This window comes from Dasypus novemcinctus, chromosome 15 (genome assembly GCF_030445035.2).
Source record: "Dasypus novemcinctus isolate mDasNov1 chromosome 15, mDasNov1.1.hap2, whole genome shotgun sequence".
Lineage (NCBI taxonomy): Eukaryota > Metazoa > Chordata > Mammalia > Cingulata > Dasypodidae > Dasypus > Dasypus novemcinctus.
Window position 1 is genome coordinate 36195661 of NC_080687.1, and position 22479 is coordinate 36218139.

The 22479-nt window shown below is 41.1% G+C and overlaps 1 protein-coding gene across 17 annotated transcripts in view; it reads left to right on the plus strand.

The window, feature by feature from the left end:
* The window catches only part of DOCK9 (dedicator of cytokinesis 9), a 370241-nt gene extending 348993 nt beyond the window's left edge, over nt 1–21248 (plus strand). For all 17 annotated transcript variants that reach the window (XM_058276466.2, XM_058276467.2, XM_058276470.2 and 14 more), the window contains 6 exons: nt 835–981; nt 4411–4621; nt 12566–12756; nt 18441–18541; nt 18671–18809; nt 19973–21248. In XM_058276466.2, the coding sequence (XP_058132449.1) occupies nt 835–981; nt 4411–4621; nt 12566–12756; nt 18441–18541; nt 18671–18809; nt 19973–20095 (912 nt within the window). In that variant the 3' untranslated portion in view covers nt 20096–21248. The remainder of the gene's footprint in view (nt 1–834; nt 982–4410; nt 4622–12565; nt 12757–18440; nt 18542–18670; nt 18810–19972) is intronic.
* The last annotated feature ends 1231 nt before the right edge of the window (nt 21249–22479 follow it).

Genomic DNA, 22479 nt, shown 5'->3' on the forward strand with positions numbered 1-22479 from the left:
AACAGATGTGGAGGTAATTACAGTAAATGCTTTAAAAAGCAAGTAATGTAGTGAAATGACTGCATCTAAACTCCTAGTTTGATGTGGGTGTTTTTTGTTTCATGTTAGCCTGCATTTTTTTATATGCTCAGTTGTTTGCACCATTTTTTCTCTTTCATTATAGATGACCAAAAAATTTTAATTTCAAATATTAACCCCAATCCAGACTTTTCAAATTTCGACCTTTTTCACTTCCCATGCAATTCTAAACCTTGTTATATTCCAACAAGATTGGTGCTAAAACAGATGAAAATATTTTCTGATCTTGTCCTACAGGCCTGTAATATTTTTATTGGTAAAGCAAGAGAGAATTTACACAAACTTCACAAAACTTTTGCTGAAAATTCTCCACACCTGGATACCTCAGCTTACTCTTTAAAATCTTGTGTAAATGGGAACAATCAAGAGAAGGATTGAATATGCATTTCTCAGGCCTGGCTCTAGCAGGTTGCCGAATCTTTTTACGGCGAGTTCTCCTTCTTGGGAATGTGAAACAGGTTTGAATCCCATCATTAAGGCTTGACTGAGAGAACACAGTGTTGAATCCCAGATCTTTTTGTTTCTCTCAATGCTCAGTGACAGCATCCTTGAATACAGTTGTAATTTTGTGTTCTTTCTTTATCTTTGTACCCAAACTTTATCATTTCCTTTCCCATCAGGAAAACCTGATTAAGTAGGATTTTATTTTAAAATCATTCTTTTTTTTTCTTCCCCCTTATAACAAAAGAACCCTTCCCGGGTGGTATGCCTTGGGTTTATGTTTGAAGATAGGCCTAATGGTGCTTTATGTCACAGGGATTCTTTGAAGATGAAGATGGAAAGGAGTATATTTACAAAGAGCCCAAACTCACTCCTCTGTCGGAAATTTCCCAGAGACTCCTTAAACTTTACTCAGATAAATTTGGTTCTGAAAATGTCAAAATGATACAAGATTCTGGCAAGGTAAGATTGTGTTTAGATAAGTTCTGCAGCAATGTCATATTGTTTTGATTGATTCTGTGTGATTGAGTATATATTTTGTATTCATAAATGTGTTAAGGAAAAGAAAAAAGAAAAATTAAGAGTGTTTGGCCTTATTTTTCATTTTTTCTTAACACCTTTCTGTGCTTCCCAGATGTCCTGCATTAAGCAAATCTTTATTTTTATCATTTTAAAAAGATCTTACTTTACAAACTAATGAATGTCTTAAAGCTATAACATTTTTGGTCCAGACATTTAGTAAGTAGGAGCCAAGTTTCTCTTACTCACTGTACTTTTCGCCCTGCACTTAGCACAGTGTCTGACCTTCTGTATGACTTGATTGTTGGCTGGAAGGCTGGATGGACAGATGAACAGACCAAGGAATGAAATATAGCTAGGACATTCGTGTGAATGAGATGGACTTTATATTTTGAGAAGCTCTGCTCTGGTATATTGCTCTCATGAAGACCTTTTCCAAACCTGCACATTTTTCCTATGCGTGTATGTATCTCATTTTCTTCAGGACATCTCCAAGAAATTGTGCAGTTAAACTCAGGCAAAGATAGAGCTTCTGTTTTCTACTTCCCTACTGCTCAGCTTTCCACCGATGAGCATCTTGTTTCTTTCTCAAGTACACAATTTTGGAGTGATACTTGGTAGTTCCTTTTCTTTCTTGAGCCCTTCTGTGGAGTCCCCAGTATCAGGGATCTGTTTCCTTGTGGCTTTTCATTTCTCTGGAGAAGAATCCTCAAGGCTCCTGCCCAGGTAGGTAGGAAGTAGTGTGAGAGTGAGGAAAGGGCTAACCAAATGACTACTGAATTCTAGATGCAGGAGAGGAGAACGGGCTGATGGACTCTGTTTTAGTTATGCAGATGCTAAAACAAATACCATGCAGTCAATTGGCTCAAACACCAGGAATTCATTGACTCGTGGTTTTGAGGCTAGAAGTCCAAAATCAAGGTGTCAGTAAGGCAGGGCTTTCTCCCTGCAGACTGGGGTGCTCTGGGGCTGGCTGCCAGTGGCACTTGGTCCTTGGCTTTTCTGTCACATGGCAGCGCATGTGGCGGCATCTCCCCTTTGTCTTCTGGCTTCCAGCTTTTGGCTGCTCCCTATGGCTTTGTCTCTGAGTCTGTCTGAATTTCATTCTGCTTATAAAGGACTCCATTTCTGCAGATTAAAGCCCATCCCAATTCATTTGAGGCACACCTTAGCTGCAGTACCATCTCGAAGAGCTCCTCTTTACAGTAGGACGACACCCACCAGAATGCAGACCAAGACCAAGACCAAGAACGTGTCCAGTCTGGGGTACACAGTTCAGTCCACCACAGTCCCACGTTTTGGGCTACCGCCTTCCACATCATCTCCCTGTGACTGCCTAGTGCCTCACCCTTGCCTTTGGCTGCTTAGAGCTTATGTAAGCCATTTTTTCCAGACCATGACTTCTGTTCTTTTCTGGAATGGGGACTAGGGGAGAGAACCTGGGGTCCTACCACCCCAGATAAACTCTGAGGCCACCTCCCTGTTCCAGCCTCCTGCCTCACCCGTCCCCCTTATCCTAGGGATGGCCCAGGGGTTGAAGGGGCGAGCCGACTCACTTCCTGTTGCCGCTCTCTTTGTGGGCACATAGATTATAACTTCCTTGCTCTGCCAAGTCGGGGAGCTCACCTCCATGCACCTCTGCCCTCCAGAAATTCATTGAAATCTCACATCCACATATCTTCGGCCCTCTTTGTCCTTGTGGATTAGTTCTTTACTGTCATTTTAACAGTTTTACGAGGGAAAGGGGATAAACATGTACATGATGATGGCCAATTTTTAAAGAGACCTCAGCACAGCCTTATTAGGACCGACATACTCAAATACCTGAGGCTCAGTTTGCCTTTTTATCTCTGAAATGGAAACTTCTGTGGGGGTTAAGTTGTGGCTTTAACATTGCAACCTTTTCTCATTCAACATTCTCGTGCATTCTTGTTCCCTTTTTAATATGTGTCCCTTAATACAGCAGCTAAAAGAATTAACTAAACTTTCTCCTCCCCCAGGCACTGGTCCTCTATTCCTTCCACTGATACACTATTTTGAATATAAAGAGTAAGGAAATCTATGGAAAAATAGGCGAGAATGTTTCACTTCTACTGCTTTTAAATTGTTTCTGCTAAAGAAATTTAAGTTTTATAGGTTTCAATGTAATTGTAATGGTTCTAACAGCTGGCTAGATGTTTAAAAAATAGAAATAATAATGTTGTGACTTCACAACGTTCTTAACTTTGAAGTTTAAGGCATTTTCACATCTGTTTTTCATATTTCTTCACAAAAATCACTGTTAAATGAAAAGTTGTACATTTGTGATCATTTATCTGAGACCAATAAAACATCTTGTTCTCATTTATTTGCCTGACTTTAATATCATCTTCAAAGTTCTCACAGACAACCATTTCTTCCATGTCTCCTTTTATTGCTCTAGGTTAAATATAATCAAAATGTGTGAAATTGATTTGTCTCTCTAATAAATTAGCTTTGTTTCTGCATGGAAAATGCCCATCTTTAATTTTCTAATATGTCACAGAAATTAGAGCACTACCATTTTTAGAAATGTAGTTTTAAAAGCCTTTTTATGTTGTTAATCAGGAGCTACATTTATAGTTAGATTGATCTTAGATTAATCTCTACCCATCTTCAGCTGTATGAATCATAATTGGGAGACCTAGTTTTCAAACATTATTAGTAAAACATTTTTCTCTCTAAATCAAATACATAAAAATGCAGTTTAGTAAACAACCAGAGAAATCTGAATTGTAGGCCATTCAACAAAACTAGTGTCGTTTCTTAAAAATAAATAAATAAATGCCATGAAAAAAACAGTGGGGAAATCTTCTAGATTAAACAGAACTAAAGAGATATAACACCTAAATGTAAAGTGTGATCATTGATTACATTCTGGCTCAAAAACAAACAGTTGTAAATGGTATTTGGAGACATTTGATAATTCTAATATAGACTAGGTATATATGAGGAAATTGTTGGTTTTTCTGGGTTTTTTAAGGCAAAATAATGGCATTGTGGTTGTATAGGAGATACCCTTGTTTTTTGGAGATGCCAGCAGAAGTGTCACGATGTGTGCCACTTGCTTTGAAATGGTTCAATTAATAAGTAAAATTATAATTACATATATGTGTATATTTGTGTGTATGTGTATATATGTGTATATGTGTGTCTGCATTTGAAACAATTATGGAAAAATATTAGCAATTATTGAATCTAGGTGGTGAGTATATGGGTGTTCATGGTACTGTTTTTTCAACTTTCCTGAATTTTTCAGCAACTTTTTAAATGAAAAATTGAAAGATAGTTAGGCAGGATATGAAAAATTCATTTAAAAAGCACCAATCTTCCATTTTGTTTGTCCATTTAAAGGTCAACCCTAAGGATCTGGATTCCAAGTATGCCTATATCCAGGTGACTCATGTGACCCCCTTCTTTGATGAAAAAGAATTGCAGGAAAGGAAAACGGAGTTCGAGAGGTGCCACAACATCCGCCGCTTCATGTTTGAGACACCCTTTACTCAGACCGGCAAGCGGCAGGGCGGCGTGGAGGAGCAGTGCAAGCGGCGCACCATCCTGACAGGTAGTGCCTGCGTCCTCCACGTCAGCGCGTCGCGGTCCCTCTGTCTTAGTTTTAGTGTTGTATCACATCCAGCATCAGCCGTGGCACGCCAAGATAGCAGAGATTTGGAAGGAGCCTCCCGTAGCTTCCTGTGGCTGCTCGGGCATAATGCTGCAAACAGGGCGGTGTGACAGGACAGAAATGCCTTCTGTCCGGTTCTGGCTCTAGGGGAGAGGGTCCTTTGCTGCCCCGTCCAGCTCTGCTGGCTTCCAGTGTTCTTGGCCTTCTATCCATGTCTGTGCCTTCACCCCTTCTCTTCTCTTTTGGGGGCACTTGTCATGGGAATTAGGGCCCACCCTAATCCAGGATGAGCTCATTTCAAGAGCCTTAATTACATCTGCAAAGACCCTTTGTCCAAATGAGGTCATGTTCACAATTCTGGGTGGACGTTTCTTTTGGAGAACTGCTGTCCAACCCGGTTCAGGGCCCTAGAACTTATGTAGCTTCCCCCACATACTCCTTTCAGTTTAACGTATATCAAGTGCTTACATTTTAATTCTCATGGTATTTTTACATTTGCTTTACAATTTTCTTCCACTAGAGCATAAAGTCATATCCTATGTAAGGTCATTTATGTAGAACCTCTGGAAAACCCTGGACTCTTCTTTCCCCAGAATGCTTTTGCACACGATTTCAAATGATTGTGCACTCTTTCCAAAACACGTGTGGACCTTCAGTAGTACCTCGCCTCCAGGTCAGGAACCTGCACCTGACCCGGAGTTCACCTCGAGGGAAGAGACCTGTGTCACACAGGCTTCAGCCTGGACCCGTTGAGTAATTTCAGGCTGAATGAACAGAGGGGAAGGGCTGCATCCCTGTCCCTTCATTCCTGACAGTGATTGACCAACCTCCGCTTGAACACTTCCAGTGCCCAGAAGCTCACTGCATTCAGCGGACCCCTGTTCACTTGTTTCAGAGTTTTAATTGATCCCTTTGGCACTGGGTAGCCATGGGTAATCAATTCTCAGAAATGTGTTCTTCTTCATTTTCCAGTACCTGACATCCAGTTCCTGACCAGTGTTGAGTACCGCCGGATGATTTTTTACCTTTTTGGGGGGGAGCCTAAACCATTGTCATGGTTGGCCATGTAACCGGGATAAGCCAAAATAAAACGTGTCCTTGAATTTAAAAATTGGGTGGGGAAGCCTTTCAGAATGTCAAGTGTGTCAATAGCCACTATTTAGGCATATTTTTTAGAGTGGCCTTAATGAAGTAGAATCAGGAAAGTGCCCACTGATTCTATAGAAGTCAGTATTCCCTAGTTTTGCATCTGATTAGTAATACCCCCCCGTAACATAAGTGAAAGGCTTACCATTAAGATGCTAGACTTCAGGTGAGGTCCAGCTCTCACACTGACTTGCATACTTTAAAAGGGTGACTTATTGGATGTGAACTATATCAATAAAACTGTTACAAAAAAAGGATATGGATTATTATAAAAACAGTTCAGAACAGCAAATCAAAGGGAATTTTTTACCCTCCTTATAAATGAGGGGAATGAGATAAAAGTTAAATTTTTTAAAATCTGCATTCTGAAATAAAAAGCCCCTTGACTCTTCTTAGAATAATCAGATAACATATGTAAAACAGAAATTTGTTCTCACTAATGTTAACCCTTCTCCCATAATTCATTAAAAACAAATGAGAGGAGCTGATGTAGCGCAATGGTTGAGCACTTGCTTCCCATGTTTGAGGTCCTGGGTTCAAGCCCTGGTACCTCCAAAGAATTGGTTTTTTCCATTGTACCCCTTAGGAGCAAATTATTCTTATTAAGAAAGATAACTATATTTCTAGGTAGAAGTATTTTATGGAAATTGCCTGCTTGCAATACTTATCTATACAGCTATGATGACCTAACTTTTCATTTTAAAAACGACTTACTGAAATATATCATTCATATGTGAACATACATAAACAATAAGTATATAGTAAAAGTTGTGAACTTATATGATATTATGCATGTTTGTTTCATAAGTTCACGTGCATAACATCATACAACACCCTACCCCAGATACCTTGCATTGTTGTGAAACGTTTGTACAAATTATGGAAGACCATCGTCAAAGTATTACTACTAACTACAGTCTGTATCTTACATTTGGTGTATTTTGCCCCCAACCCACTCTATTTTTTTTTTGTCCATAAGCCATACAATTTATCTAAAAGTGTACAAAGAATGGCATTTGGTATAATCAGAGTTGCACATTCATCACTACAATCAATATTAGAGCATTTCCATTACTCAAAAAAAAAAAAAACCACAACCAAAAACCACTTTCCTACCCATATGTTAGTGCTACTAATTACAAATCCTATGATGTGCTTTTACCATTTCTGTTCATTTCCAAAGAACTTTTTACAAATTCTGCACAGATTAAGCCTCAGCTTTCCATTCTCTAACCATATTCTTTTCTTTGGTGACTTATAATCTAGCTATTAACTCCATGAGTTTGCTCATTATATTTAGTTCTTAATAACAAAATCATACAGTATGTGTTGTTTTGTGTCTGGCTTTCTTCACTCAACATATTGTCCTCCAGGTTCATCCACATTGTCTTATGCTTCATGACTTCATTTCATTTTACAGCTAAATAATATTCCCTTCGTGTATATAACACAGTTTGCTTATCCATTTGTCAGCTGATGAACACCTGAGTTGTTTCCATCTTTTACCAATTGTAAATAATGTCAGTGTGCATGTCTGTTGGTGTCACTGCTCTCAGTTCTTCTGGGTGTATACCCACGGGAGGTATTGCTGGGTCACATGGTAGATCTGTATCTGAATTCCTCAGGAACTACCAAACAGTCCTCCACAGTGGCTGTACTATGCTACATTCCCACCAGCAGTGAATAAGGATTCCTTTTTCTCCACATCCTCTCCAATACTTGTAGTTTTCTGTTTTGTTGATAGTGGCCATTCTAGTAGGTGTGAAATGGCAAGTAATGACCTTACTTTTGATTTCTTAAATCAGCACTTATCAAAAGGTTATCCCAGGATTGGCAGGATCAGCATCATCTGGGAACTTGTTAGAAATGCAAGTTTCTTGGGCCCCACCCCAGAATTACTAAACCAGAAACTCTAGGGATGGGGCACAGCTATTTTGTTTTAAATAGCCTCCCAGGTTACTCTGATCACACTCAAGTTTGTGAACTACTTTTTTTTTTTTTTTAAGATTTATTCCATTCATCTATTTCCTTCCACTTCTCATTGTTTGTACTCACTGTTCAGTGTGTGCTCATCTTCCAAAACCAAACCCTGGGCCTTCCTTGTAGGAGGAAGATGCCCAGTTGCTTGAGCCCACCTCCACTTCCTGCTTTATTGAATCTCTCATTATGTTTTCCTCCTTGTATCTCTTATTACATCATCTTGTTGCATCAGCTCTCCACACCAGTCCGTCGCATCAGCGCCCTATCTTGCTCGTCTTCTTTAGGAGGCATCAGGAACCGAACCTGGGACCTCCTATATGGTAGGCGGGAGCTCAGTCGCTTGAGTTGCATCCACCCCCCCCTCCATGCTACTTTAATAAACCTAGTTTATTAATAAAGCAAGGCCAGGATATTTTTTATTATTATTATTATTTTGTGAAGGTTGTATACTGACTCATAGACAGTTACCAAAGGGTGTTTTCCGTGGGCACAGTTCCTTCAGGGTTGCAGTTTATAATTTTGTTACAGAAATATTTCATATGGTACAGGATTTGAACAAAGCTCTGCATCTGCCAGAACAGAGATGATCAAAAAGGAAGAGTCCATTACAGAGAGAGGAAAATAGGTACACTCTATTGGCTTAGGGCATAACCACAACACGGCCATAAGGCCGATAAGATGTGATGTGGGGCAGCAAAGAGCCTGTGCTTTGGAGTCCTTCAGGCCTGGGTTCAAGTCCTCCCACTGTGACTTTGGGCAGGTTGCTTAACCTCTCTGTACCTTAGTTTCCTCATCTGTAAAAATGAGAGTTATAACATCCACTTCATTGTGTTATGGTTATATAATTTTTAAAATTGTAACCAAGAGGGAAAAGAATATACTTCATTTTCCTAGATCTCATCCCCTGCAAGCTCCTTGCCTTTTGGGACCAATAATGAGCAAAGGAGGTTATAGTATAACAAAATGCAAAAAAGGTACGGGGTTTGCCCTGAAAGTTTTCAAAATATCAAAGGGATGGTTACTGGGCAGCATAAAGATTTAGGTGAAGGGGTTATAAATGCTACTAAAATTAAAACCTATAAACTGAATATCGACCTTTAGTGAGAGATGTACAGACTAGGGCGTTCTGGAGACTTGGAACTTTTCCTCAGTCTCTTCTTCCGTTATGTTGCTTCAAATCTGACCTTCGACCTTTGGAGCTGTAGGGAAGCCCTGGCCTTCCCTGGCAGCCCCGCAAAGGATCACCTTCCTGCGTGGTTCACAGCCAGTTAGTTCACTGCAACTGTGTGATCATTTAGGAAACCTACTGATCACCTTGCTGGCTTTTTAAGTGTAGATTTCTGAGCCTGCCCCTAACATGACTCCCTCTTTTCCTTCTTTCTTGGAACTTCTGCCACGGAGTTTTTCCCAGTCGCTATTCCAAGGCCCTCTAAATCAGGCCCAGACTCCCAGCGCCTGCGAGGAATTAAGATTGGAAACACTTTCCCGCTCCTGCCACCCTCTATTCCGGCTTGCCAGGCCGTATACTCACCCACACTTATTTGCCATCTACTCCTCACCTTCCTTCCTAAAGGGCTGCAGGTCGCTAATGGAGACCATTGATTAACGAAATGGCTTGCTCAGCCGGGCCCCTAATTTTCCACCACCCAAGGTCAGTTTGTTCTTTCCTTTGGTCATTCCGGCAGTAATACGCTCGTTAATTCAGCAAAAGGTATGACGCACGGGTAGTGTTCCAGCTGGGCATACTGATGAAACAGAGATCTCTGCCCTTTGCAGCTTAGATCCTAGCCAGGGGAGACAGAGGGTTAACGTAACGAGTAAACGTGCCTCATATTGGACGGTGATAAGTGTTAGGGAATGTGGGGTTGAGTGCGAGGATTGCAATGCAAATGGAGTGACTGGAGTAGGCCGCATGGAGGGGGTGACCTGTGAGGTGAGGCTTGCAGGAGGTGAGGGCGGAAGCCGTGCAAGTACCTGGAGGAGAAAGTGTCAGTGCAAAGGCCTGCAGCAGAGCGTGCGGCCCTTGCACATTCCCCGTGCAGTGAAGAGGCCGTGGTGACTGGAGCACACTGCGAAGGAGGGAGGAGAGGAGAGGAGTCCAGCAAAGAAGTTGGGAGGGACAGTGGGTGGCGGGTCCCAAGTCACACTGCAGGCTCTTGAACGTCGCTGTGTTTTCTCTGCATATTGTTACTGTAGCTCTCCTTTACCTGAAGGTGGAACACTTCTGAAGTCTCCAGTTATCATCAGAGGAAGAGTGATATCCTTATAAATCCTTGAACAGCTCATGACATTATTCCCCGTTGCAGCTTGTTTTTCTCTCTGAAATAAAGATGCTCCCACACAATGGCAGTCAAAAATACTGCAATGATATTAATTGCATGTTTGTTTGGTTTTTCTTTTTAGGAGGTACCCAGGCATGGACCCGGGACCTCATACATGGAGAGCAGTCGCTCAACACACTCCCCCTAATTACCTTTTGTTTGTTTGTTTGTTTTAAAGATTTATTTTATTTATTTTCTCCCCTTGCCTCCCGTTGTCTGCTCTCTGTGTCCATTCATTGTGTGTTCTTCTGCATCCGCTTGAATTATCCAGCAGCACTGGGAAACTGGCTCTTTTTTGTTGTGTCATCTTGCTGCATCAGCTGTCCATGTGTGCGGCGCCACTCCTGGGCAGGCTGCGCTTCTTTCATGTGCGGTGGCTCTCCTTACAGGGCACACTCCTTGCTCATGAGGCCCCCTTAAGCAGGGGCACCCCTACGTGGCACAGCACTCCATGTGCGCAGCAGCACCGCACATGGGCCAGCTTACCACACAGGTCAGGAGGCCCTGGGGATCGAACCCTGGACCCTCTATATGATAGACAGATGCTTCATCAATTGAGCCATATCCACTTCCCCTAATTACATTTTAATTAATATAATATTTTTATTAAAGAAGTTGTAGGTTTACAGAAAAAAATCGTTCAGAAAATAGAGTTCCCATATACCATCCCTCCATTATTAACCCCTTGCATTAGTGTAGTACCTTTGCTAGAATTGATTAAGAATATAATTGTACTATTAAATAGGCGATAGCTTACATTAGGGTTCATTATCTGTATTGTACACTCTTAGAGGGTTTTTCAAATTTTTTATTCTCATAACATATATACAACCTAGAACTCCACCTTTAAACACATTCAAATATATCATTTAATTCTGTTAATAGCATTCACAATGTTGTGCTACATCACCACCATCCATTACCAAAACGTTTCCATTGCCCCACCTGGAAATTCTGTACCAGTGAAGCCCCCACTCCCTACCCACATCCTGGCGTCTAGTAACCTGTATCCTAGCTTCTCACTCAATTTGCTTAGATTCATAGATACTAATTACATGTGTTTTGACCTGGCTGGTACTTCCTCCTTGCAAACAGGAATGTGGTAGAACCATAGAAAGCACACACATCAGTCTATCCAAATACAGTTATACCTCTGGCCAGATCATGGTCTCTGTGACTGCTAAGCAGCAATGTCTAGTTCTTGTCACAGTATGAACGGAGCTCTCAGATCAAAGAGGATTTATTGATCCCAGTTCCACCACTTCAAAACTGTGTGTCCCTAAGAAACACAAAAGAAATATAACACAACAACCCTTGAACTTAAATTGGTAAAACATTTAGAGACTAGAACAGGGCTGTGAGCGTGTGACGAATGAGGTTTCTTTGTACTGAACATCTTTTCGTCTTTGTCCAGACCTTGGGTTGGCCTGTCTGAATTCTGTGTTACAGGAATCTGGCTCTGTTCTCTCTTGTGTACTAAGTCCTTCCTGAGTAAACTCTTCCCAGCCACTTACAAACTACGATTGTGTCTAAACATAACCACTCCTATCATACTCTTGCTTGTTAAAAATAAGCTTTTAAGCATAAATCTACATGTCTACTAGTAAATATATACTGAACGAAACTCTTAAATAATTAGATGCCATAAAAAGCAGCTAGCATAGAAATGTGAAACAGACCTCAATTAATACCTATTGTTTTTCTAGTGGTTTTTTTCAGTTATGTAATTTATTGAGTGGTACATTTATGACTGTAAATTAGTCATATCTTTTTTTTTTGCCTTTTTTTCAAAGAAGCTTTAGATTACATAAAGTTTACAAATTTAGATTACATAAATATTACATCAAAAATACAGGTGATTCAAGGATATCTTTATGGGGCTATTTTCTGGAGTTAATTTGTTAGCAATATCTCAAAACTGTTTAGTCTTTTTATATTTTCAGTGTCATATCTACTAGCTCATTTTGTACCTATTAGCTCTCAACACAACTTCTAGGGAGGTTAGAGCATATATAGATGAGAAAATTGAGCGGGGAACGATAGAGGGATTTATTCAAAGACAAAGGGATAACAAAGACCTGTCATTAAACGTAGTTGCATGATTATGAAGGATGACAATATTCTGGTTCCACAGACTTACTCGTGTGTGTAACTTTGACAGGCATCAGATTCTTTATCTGTAAAATGGGAATAATAATTCTACCTCAATAGTAGTAGCTTCTTAACAAGTTTATTGAGAGGATTAATAGACAAGTTTATTGAGAGGATTAATAACAAGTTTATTGAGAGGATTAATAGACGGTGCACAATCCAGCCCTTAGGAAGCACTCCCTTGTGGCAATCAATTAGCCGTGATTATAATATGTTCTTAATTTTTAATGTAAACTACGAAGCGGGCACAAGCTGTGGAATAATTCTGGGGCTCATTCCTCGGCAGCAATACACTGCTTCCCTTATGTGAAGAAGCGGATCCCCGTCATGTACCAGCATCACACTGACCTGAACCCCATCGAAGTGGCCATCGACGAAATGAGTAAGAAGGTGGCTGAGTTCCGGCAGCTGTGCTCCGCGGCCGAGGTGGACATGATCAAGCTGCAGCTCAAGCTCCAGGGCAGCGTGAGCGTCCAGGTGAGCGCCTGGCACTGGGAGAAAGGAAGGCCTTAGAGCATCCGAGGGGAGAGCTCCTCTGGACCTTGGGAAACTTCAAGACCTTCCTGCAAGCAAGGTCTAGTTTAGACCCTTGTGGCAATTCCCGGCTCACCTTCCCCCAGTGTCTACACAGTTTCTCCATCAGAGGGGCAGGTACCTTCCTGCCCCCCACCCACCCCACCTACAAGCTCTGTTCTTACAAAGCTGGCCTGCTAGAAAAGGACAAGAGACAGCTCTCAAACATCCCAGCCTCTGTGCTAACCTGGTTTTGGTTTTTGTTTTCAATAATTTTGGGAATTGCACATGCCTACTTAGACTCTTATAAATATAAGGTATATGGATAGGTAGTAGGTTTTCTTAAAGAGCTTTTGTTTTCTGTTTTCTATGAAAATTGTATCCTACAAGGTACCTTAAGTTTCATTCTCAAATTGGTATTTTTTGGTTAACAGAAAATCATTTCAAGGTAACCCAATTAATCAGTTTTTCCTTTATGGGTAGCACTCTGTGTGTCCTTTTAAAGAAATCCCTGCCTACTCCAAAGGCTCAAAGATGTTCTCCTATGTCCTCCTCCTTTGTTTAGCGTTAACATTTAGATCCACAATCCATCTGGAATTTATTTTTGTATTTGGTATCAGTAGAGGGTCAAGATCCATTTTTCTCCATCTGGCTATCCAGTTGATGTTCACCATTTATGAAAGACATCATCCTTGACCTAAGTATCTATTACACATATATGTTCAGCTTGTGAAATATATTATATTTCAATAACAGGTTTTTTAAAAGGTATACTTACATGGTTTCCTAAGTAATTACTAAATGTTAAATTGCTTCCCTCCAGTAATGACTAGGTTTCTTGCTATTTTTAATTGTCTATAAATAATTATAGCACATTTTCTGTTAAAATATACTTCCTTATATCCCATTCTTTTCACGCTATAGTTTCAAGAATGGTGTGTTTGTGAAAGTTACATGCAAAGTTTTGTTTTTTTTCTTTTCATTTTCTGAAATCAGTTTTTGCCAGCTTTTCATAAGCTCCACACTACGAAATTATCAGTTGTTGCCTAACATTTTTCTAAATGTCAGTCACCACAAAGTATTTGCAGATGTTTTCAACCTCTTCCCTTAAGGTCTGAAAGACTGATGTGCCAAAAGAAGTTAGTAAATGACTATGATATATGTTCTAGCAATGTGAGTGATTCCATCATAAACAACCTGAGGGTTGGCCCTGTGGTCCAGTCCTACTTCACACACCTTTTGTGGCTGTGTACCGCCTATGGGCCTATCTCTGTGAATGACAGTAGAGGCCAGACACTTAAAAAAAAACATCAATAACTATCTGAAAGACCAGTACATGTGGGCCTGGCCAGGTACTTTTTATAAGGCAAAGTGTGCCCTGCCATTTGGCAGTGACCTTAGAGTTTTATAAAATATCAACCATATTGAAAAGCAAAGAATTATGTAATGACATGAGGAGATTGTTATACTTAGTTGCCCACCAAGGTACCAACAAAGGAGGAGGCATAGGCAATTAGCGTTATCATTTTATTTGTGCATTGCTGTCATTCTTTCACCCAGAGGCTTCTCAGGGTTGCTGCTCCACAGCGCAGAGCCATCAGGTGGCTTCTCGGCACTACGCTTCAAGAGCCTGTTATGTTAGACCTTATGAAGTCTCTTTGCAGTTTCTTAAAACGGAATCTATCTTACCATTTTGGATAATGATTATTTGGATGATCATGAGGTTCCTGACGTGGTCCCCCCACACATCCAGCCTGGTGGCGAGTCCTGCCCACACACGTGCGGTCATCACGGGGGCTTCGCTGGTTGTCCCTGCTCGAGGCTCCACCTCTGACCACTGTGGCTTGTAGGCTCTGCCCCTCACGCCTGGTGTGACGTCCCGCAGCTCAGGTCCCCTGCTGTCACCATTGAGCCCTGCACACCATGGATCAGAACCACAGCCTGTCCTCTGCCGACAGGGATAGACAAGGCAGATGCCTGTCCCTGCTCTCTTTGCTTTCAGACCCACAATACCATCCAGTAAAGATTAAGCAATAATCGCATGTCAGGCCCTTTCCCAGGGTGTTTCAGGTGCTGGAACATTCACCATCCCAGCCAGTGTGTCTCATCTTCTTTCCCTCCACATTCCCATATTTCCCAACTTACCCACCTTCAGAGGATTCTTCTTGTCTAATTGAAAGAGAGATGTAGGGTTCTTATCTACTCCCCATTTTGCTACATTCCCCTAATCTTTGGCTTCCTAATACACCTTGGATGGTCGTTTCATTTATGGACAGCAAGTCAGTTTGTCCATGGCTGTAATGTCAGTGGAATGATGTGAACAGTGTTTTTTTAAAAATACTATGTTTTAAATTGTCGTCACTGACTTCAGCAGGTTGTTGTCTTCATTCAGTGTAGTGTAGTGCAGATGCCAGTGTCCCCAATACCCTGGTGGTACGAGTCCTTGACCCGCAGTTGGGAGACTCAGCTCTGATCCTGGTTGGTTTGCTCGTTAGCTGTTTGACCTCCAGACTTAAGTTTTCCTAACACTGTTCTCTTCTCATGTAAAATGAACCACTGTTATGAGTGTGCTGTCTATGTCATAGGGTGGCTAAGATGATTAAATTAAATGGCATGAAGAGATGTGATGTGGGGGCATTTTTGGGATTTTGAGTTGTCCTTAATGATATTGCAGGGTCAGATGCTGGACTTCATATATCCTGCCATAACCCACTGAATGTACTGGGGAAGAGTGCTAACTACAGCCTAAACTATTATCTGTGTAGTGCAGCAGTGCCCCGAAACGTGTTCACCGAGTGTGATGAGTGTGCTTCAGTGATGAGGGAGTTGTTGGTTTGGGAGGAATGGGGTGGGGGATTGGAGGGTATACAGGAACCTCTTATATATATATATATATATATATATATATATATATATATATATATATTTTTTTTTTTTTTACAGACTTAGTCTTTATTTATTTATTTATTTTTTATTTATTGACTTTGTAATAATATTACATTAAAAATATATATGTGAAGTCCCATTCAACCCCACCCCCCCACCCCACCTCTCCCCCCCCCCCCCAGCAACACTCATTCCCATCATCATGACACATCCATTGGATTTGGTAAGTACATCTTTGGGCACCTCTGCACCTCATAGTCAGTGGTCCACATCATGGCCCATAGTCTCCTCCATTCCATCCAGTGGGCCCTGTGAGGATTTACAATGTCCGGTGATTGCCTCTGAAGCACCATCCAGGGCAACTCCATATCCCAAAGACGCCTCCACCTCTCATCTCTTCCTGCCTTTCCCCATACCCATCAGCCACCATGTCCACTTTTCCCAATCCAATGCCACCTCTTCTATGTGGACATTGGATTGGTTGTGTCCATTGCACCTCTATGTCAAGAGGAGGCTCAGATTCCACATGGATGCTGGATGCAATCCTCCCACTTTCAGTTGTAATCACTCTAGGCTCCATGGCGTGGTGGTTGTCCTTCTTCAACTCCATCTTAGCTGAGTGTGGTAAGTCCAATAAATCAGATTGTAGGTGCTGGAGTCTGTTGAGGCTCAGGACCTGGCTATCACATTGTTAGTCCAGAGATTCAAATCCCCTAAATATATCTTAAACCCCAACATTAACTGCACCTCCAGCACATTAGCGTGAAAGTCTTATGAAGGAAGATCCCATCTGAGTCCAGATTCATCACACATAAACACCATTTCCAAAGAGGGGCCATCTGACCTGGTAGTTAACCCCATCGGCCATGACCATAACTCCCATGGGTCTCTTTAGCCCTCAAAGGAATCACTATCTGGGGCTTGCATCTGCTTTATCTGTCTCTCTGACTCTGCTCAGTTGTGCATGAGGGCAATCCTTCTGCCAGCCTCCAGACTCTTTTTTAGAAACTCGTAGCCATATAAACTCATTTCTCCTTTCCATTTCCCCCTTACTTTAGGTCAAACAGCATTTTAAAGTCATGTTATTTTATGTAGACAGGGATATTCTGCTGATCCGCATTGAACCTTCCATTTAAGGTCATTTTCCAGTTGCATCATCAGTTGGTAGTTGATAGTGGTCCCTCGGTGCCAGGGAGGCTCATCCCCGGGTGTCATGTCCCACGCTGGGGGGAAGGCATTGCATTTACATGCTGAGTTTGGCTTCGAGACTGGCCACATTTGAGTAACATGAAGGCTGACAGGAGGAAATTCCCAGGCACAATGTTGCTCTAGGCCTTGTTCTTATTTTAGGCTTATCAGCTCACAAGCATAGTCATTAGCATCAGGGGCTCACTGTTGAACCCTCACTCCCTCCCAGTCCCCGCCGCTGTACCTGGGAGACTGTCGCTGCTCCCCTAGGGACCACAACAGAGCACCACTGGCCAGGAACCCAGTACCCCCCCTGCTGTGGTTTTTAATTGTTGCTACTATGAGTATATCCAAACATTACCATGCACCCTGGACATATGTTCTGTACAGCTCCCTGTCAGCCATATATCACCTGTCATTGGCATCCCATACCAGTATCCCTCCATTGCCATTGTTGAAGAAACACTCTGTGATCCAGAACTCCCCAAAATTTGAAGCCCAATATAATGTCATGGTCCCTTACTAGGGAATGGCATATAGCGATGGGTTTAAAGGTTAGATAAAGAACTTGGATAAAGTTAGATAAAGAACTTAGATAAAGAATGTTGACTTGAAAAAATTCTACATCCTATCTTTTTCTTTTTTTTTTCCCCCCCCCCCCTAATTATTCAGCTTCTCTTCACAGGAGTCCTAGACCACAGCAATGCATATATATAATATACAGCACTCCCATACATCCACCACAAAACCTTTTTCCTTCCACAGTGATACTCTTACACTCTATTCACATCATATTTACTTAATGTGATGTACAGAGTCTGAGACATTAGCTTTCTAACAAGGTGACATCTGTGCTTACATTATGGTGCATACTTTAGGATACACAGTTCTTTACATTCTTAGTTATCCTATGTTTTACATTATGGTTTACATTATCAGTCTGTCATCTCCTATATGTTATGGTGTAATATTACATGTTTTATATCCATCCTTGTGTACTCTCAAGAAACTCCTCTCTTACCCCCCATTTACCTTGGTGCCACACATTTAACGTCCATTTTCCCTTCCACCTTGGTACCCACAGTGACAGCCAACCTCCGTTTCCTGAAGAGCCACTTCCAGAGATAGATGGAATAGTGTTCAGGGCCTAACTTTGGAATAGTGTTCAGGGCCTAACTTTTATATTTTTTTAGTGTAACATTTTTTTTTTGTGATGTATATATCTTCAAGAAAATACAATTTACAAAAATGATGTGGTGGGGGTGGGGCGTGGGCTATATGGGAACTTCTTATGGTTTTTGTTTTTTTATGTTTTTTAATGTAACATTCCTTGTGATCTATTAACTTTAATTTAAAAAAAAGAAAAGAAAAAAAAATACCCCCTCCCCCCCAAAAAATGGCTTGAGAATATAAGCTTTATGCACAGTTTCTTCTTTTGGGTCACAGGTTCCTCAGTGGCGTGGTTCATGACTAACTCATCCCCTCCAACAGCATTTTTACCTCATGCCAGCTGAGCCTGAATATACGATCGTAGTCATTTTCTTCTAACATAATCTTAAATCTTTGTTCTTTAGGTCAATGCTGGTCCTCTAGCATATGCTCGTGCTTTCTTAGATGACACAAACACAAAGAGATATCCTGACAATAAGGTGAAATTGCTTAAAGAAGTTTTCAGGTAAAGCACACTGAAATGTCTTTTTTTCAAGTATTGATAAATTCCATGATCATTCACGAAAAAGATACTACCAGTCGGACTCATTCTTTGTCCCGGTATGCCTTTATTTCCTTCTCCTGCCCATATCAGGCAATTTGTGGAAGCTTGCGGTCAAGCCTTAGCAATAAATGAACGTCTGATTAAAGAAGACCAGTTAGAGTATCAGGAAGAAATGAAGGCCAACTACAGGGAAATGGCAAAAGAGCTTTCTGAAATTATGCATGAGCAGGTAAGTGCCAAACTGTGCTGGCAACTGGGAGTTCTTCTCATTTAGGGAGTGTGCATTAGCTGGGGTCAGAAGTACACCCTGTGATGACCTAGCCTCCTGGAACTTGATCTTAGCATTCCCTGCAGTGATCAGATTGCCCATCTGTTGTCATCTAAAGTGACTAAGGGGCACCCACCTCCTCATCTTGTTTAGTTTTTGGCTGTTACACTGGGTGCCCCAATGGATTCTTCGTGATTACTTCTTCCATACCCCTTTCATTCTGGGCATCTTTCATTACGATGTTGCTATTATCTCTTTCATCTAATTCTTCTTGGTAGGATTATGTACGTCAGCTCAGTAGTCATCAGAGGGACAGCTGAACAGGGTACAAAGTGAATGTCAAAGAGCAGCATCCACATTTTTGCTTTTCGAGGCATCCATTCTCCATAAGCCACCACCTGCCTTCTTCCAAGTCACTAACCTAATCTTTATAACTAATGTTAGCACTTCAATAGCACATAATTCCTTTTGTCTCTTCCTTCAGTCCTGCAAAATGGAAAGCAGGACTATTTGTATCAGTTATGGTATTGCATGATCATTTTGTTAGGAAATTTTCATTGTCGGACTAACTTAAATGTTTGAGCTTTAACCCTAGGTTTCTTTTTTCCTCCATGCTAACACATTCAGATGGGATGGTAATATCATTTTTAAAATTTTATTTTTCTGAACCTCAATAAACTGACTTACATAAAGTTTTTACTGAGTTTGAGCAGCTGCAGATATTGGCATGATGACAATGCATGTGTAAAGGAACACAGTCTTCTGGGCATTTAGAAAAGTAGGGGAACTTTTTGAAATGATTAAAGAAATGAATGTGTACATGAGTCTAAAAGGCTCTAAATCTGGTCAGTCTAAAAGACGTTCTGTTTATTAACTCGTGAAGAAAACAAAACACGATGTTCTTGACTTTCTCCTTATAATACTAATCTGAAATAGTCACTTCCTAGATAAACTAGAACAATCTGTCTCTGCAAATTGTCAAAGCCAAGCTGTCTAAGCGCACCACTGTTCAAACTAAGAGCGCAATTGGATAAGAAGTTGTACATGTTATGCGATACCTACCATTTTGAGAAATGTTTGTTTATGGCATTACACTTTGGTTATGTTATGCTCTGTGTCTCAAGATTTGCCCCCTGGAAGAGAAGACAAGTGTTTTACCGAATTCCCTTCATATCTTCAACGCCATCAGTGGAACGCCAACAAGCACAGTGGTTCACGGCCTGACCAGCTCTTCCTCGGTTGTGTGATTGTGCCTCCTGGACTGTATGTGTGGACTTGCTTGTCATTTGCAAACTCAGGATGATTTCCAAAGCTAATCACTGGGCTCATGCAAGACTTGGGAAAGACTGAGCACAAGGAGAAGTCAGGGGGAATGGATGAGAAAGGAAAAAAGAACTGTGTTGTTTCGTAGCAGATTTTCTATAGAAGTAATAAGAGGGTGCACATATTTTTTTAAATCTCACTGGCAATATTCAGAGTTTTCATCATATCTTAACAGAAGAGTCTTAAGCTGTAGCGAAATTTTATTTCCTTACAGAGTAGTATAAAATAAATGGCCTAAGGAAAACAAGTGTTATGGAATGTACATAGCAGAAACAGTAGCACTGAAATTGGGGTTGGGTTAGCCTTTTTGCCTCTAGGCTAAGCTGGAAAAGCTTGAAAATATTTTTTTCCCTGTGGCACATTCAGGTTGAATACAAGAACTATTTTTGTGACTAGTTTTTGATGACCTAAGGGAATCAACCATTGTAAATTTTGTACCAGTGAACCAGGAGATGTAGTGCTTTTATACTCATTTAATTGCATTTTAAAAATATGAACGCTTAAGAAACTATGTGGGCTTAAAACTAGTCGAGCAGTTTAGAACCAAAGGCCTGTATTAATAAACACAACTATGCTGAAAACTAAAAAGTAGTACAGTATATTGTTATGTACATATAGTTTGTTAATACAGTCTTGACATTCTGTACATATATGTGTCACATTTCTATACATTTTTAGTACTCACATCAGCTTCTGAATTGTTTAATTGTGATGAATTTGTGCTGTTCTTAGTATATGCAATATATTTGGCTTAACTATTCTTGTACATAAATAAGTGCAATATGAAGATGTATACAGTCTTTGCTATGTGAGGTTTATAAACTGTTTTAAAATTTTCATCCTTTTGCCAAAGTGATGGAGTATGTAATTGGTGAGTCATAAGTCCTGTGGTGAATGGTGGTATAATTTAAAGCTTTTGCCGTGTTCTATTTTCTTTTAAGACATTAATTTAGTAATTTTATATTTGGGAAAATAAAGGTTTTTAATTTTATTTAACTGGAATCACTGCCCTGCTGTAATTAAACATTCTGTACCCCATCTGTATTAAAGTAACATTGCTGATTTTTTGCTAGTGAATTCTGGGTATTTATTGTTTGACAGTCTGAAAAGGGGCAGGATATTGAAGTACTTGGAATTTGCCTTAAAATACTCAACCAAAAAAAAAATGAGGGGAGGACTGGTAGATGATACATTTAGGTTGACGAAATATAGATCATTGTTAAAGCAGAAGTTGTATCCTTGGGAAACCTCTGATTTTGCGTAAGTTCTTATGATACAAATTTCAAAAGGTGGGGCTAGGGCCCTTCCAGAGGACTTGGATGAATGTTTCTACCTCTGAATTGTACCAGCTATTCCCAAGTACACGTAGACACCTTATTATCTCCAGCTTTTCCTCTTTAACTACATCAAGGCTTACGTCTTTATCTGCCATACTTTCTTTTGAGATGAATTCTCTGGGAAGAGGTGGTCATTTCTTTATCCCAGCAGTGCCCAGGCAGCCCCACGTGTACACACCCACAGATACATATCCTTTGCCCCTCATTCTCACAAATGCTGCTCCTGGCTCACATCACAGCTCAGGTTGCAACTCCCACGTCTGGGGTACCTAGTAGTCCTGGCAGGTGAGTCACTTTGTTACTCCGCCACTTATAGTTCCCAAGACAAAAGGGAGAAGAGTCTTTCTACAAGAAATAGCTAGGGGCGGTGGACTTGGCCCAGTGGTTAGGGCATCCATCTGCCACATGGGAGGTCCACGGTTCAAACCCCGGGCCTCCTTGACCCATGTGGAGCTGGCCCATGGGCAGTGCTGATGCGCGCAAGGAGTGCCCTGCCACGCAGGGGTGTCCCCCGCTTAGGGGAGCCCAATGCACAAGGAGTGCGCCCCGTAAGGAGAGCCGCCCAGCGCAAAAGAAAGTGCAGCCTGCCCAGGAATGGCACCGCACACATGGAAAGCTGACACAACAAGATGACTCAACAAAAAGAAACAGATTCCCGTGCCACTGACAACAGCAGAAGCAGACAAAGAAGACGCAGCAAATAGACACAGAGAACAGACAACTGGGACGGGGGGAAAGGGGAGAGAAATAAATCTTAAAAAAAAAAGAAATAGCTAGGTTTCCTGCTTGAAGCACTTTATAAAGTCTGTCTTTTTTGCATAGCTAAGGCAGGGAGGAATGTGATACCATGTACATCTTGAGCATCCAGAAGCCAGGGATATTTGGGCATCTGAAAATTCTATACTGATGATGAGCTCTGCCTTACAGATGAGGGAAACTCTTCATGAAAGATCATAGTGACTCACTCAAGT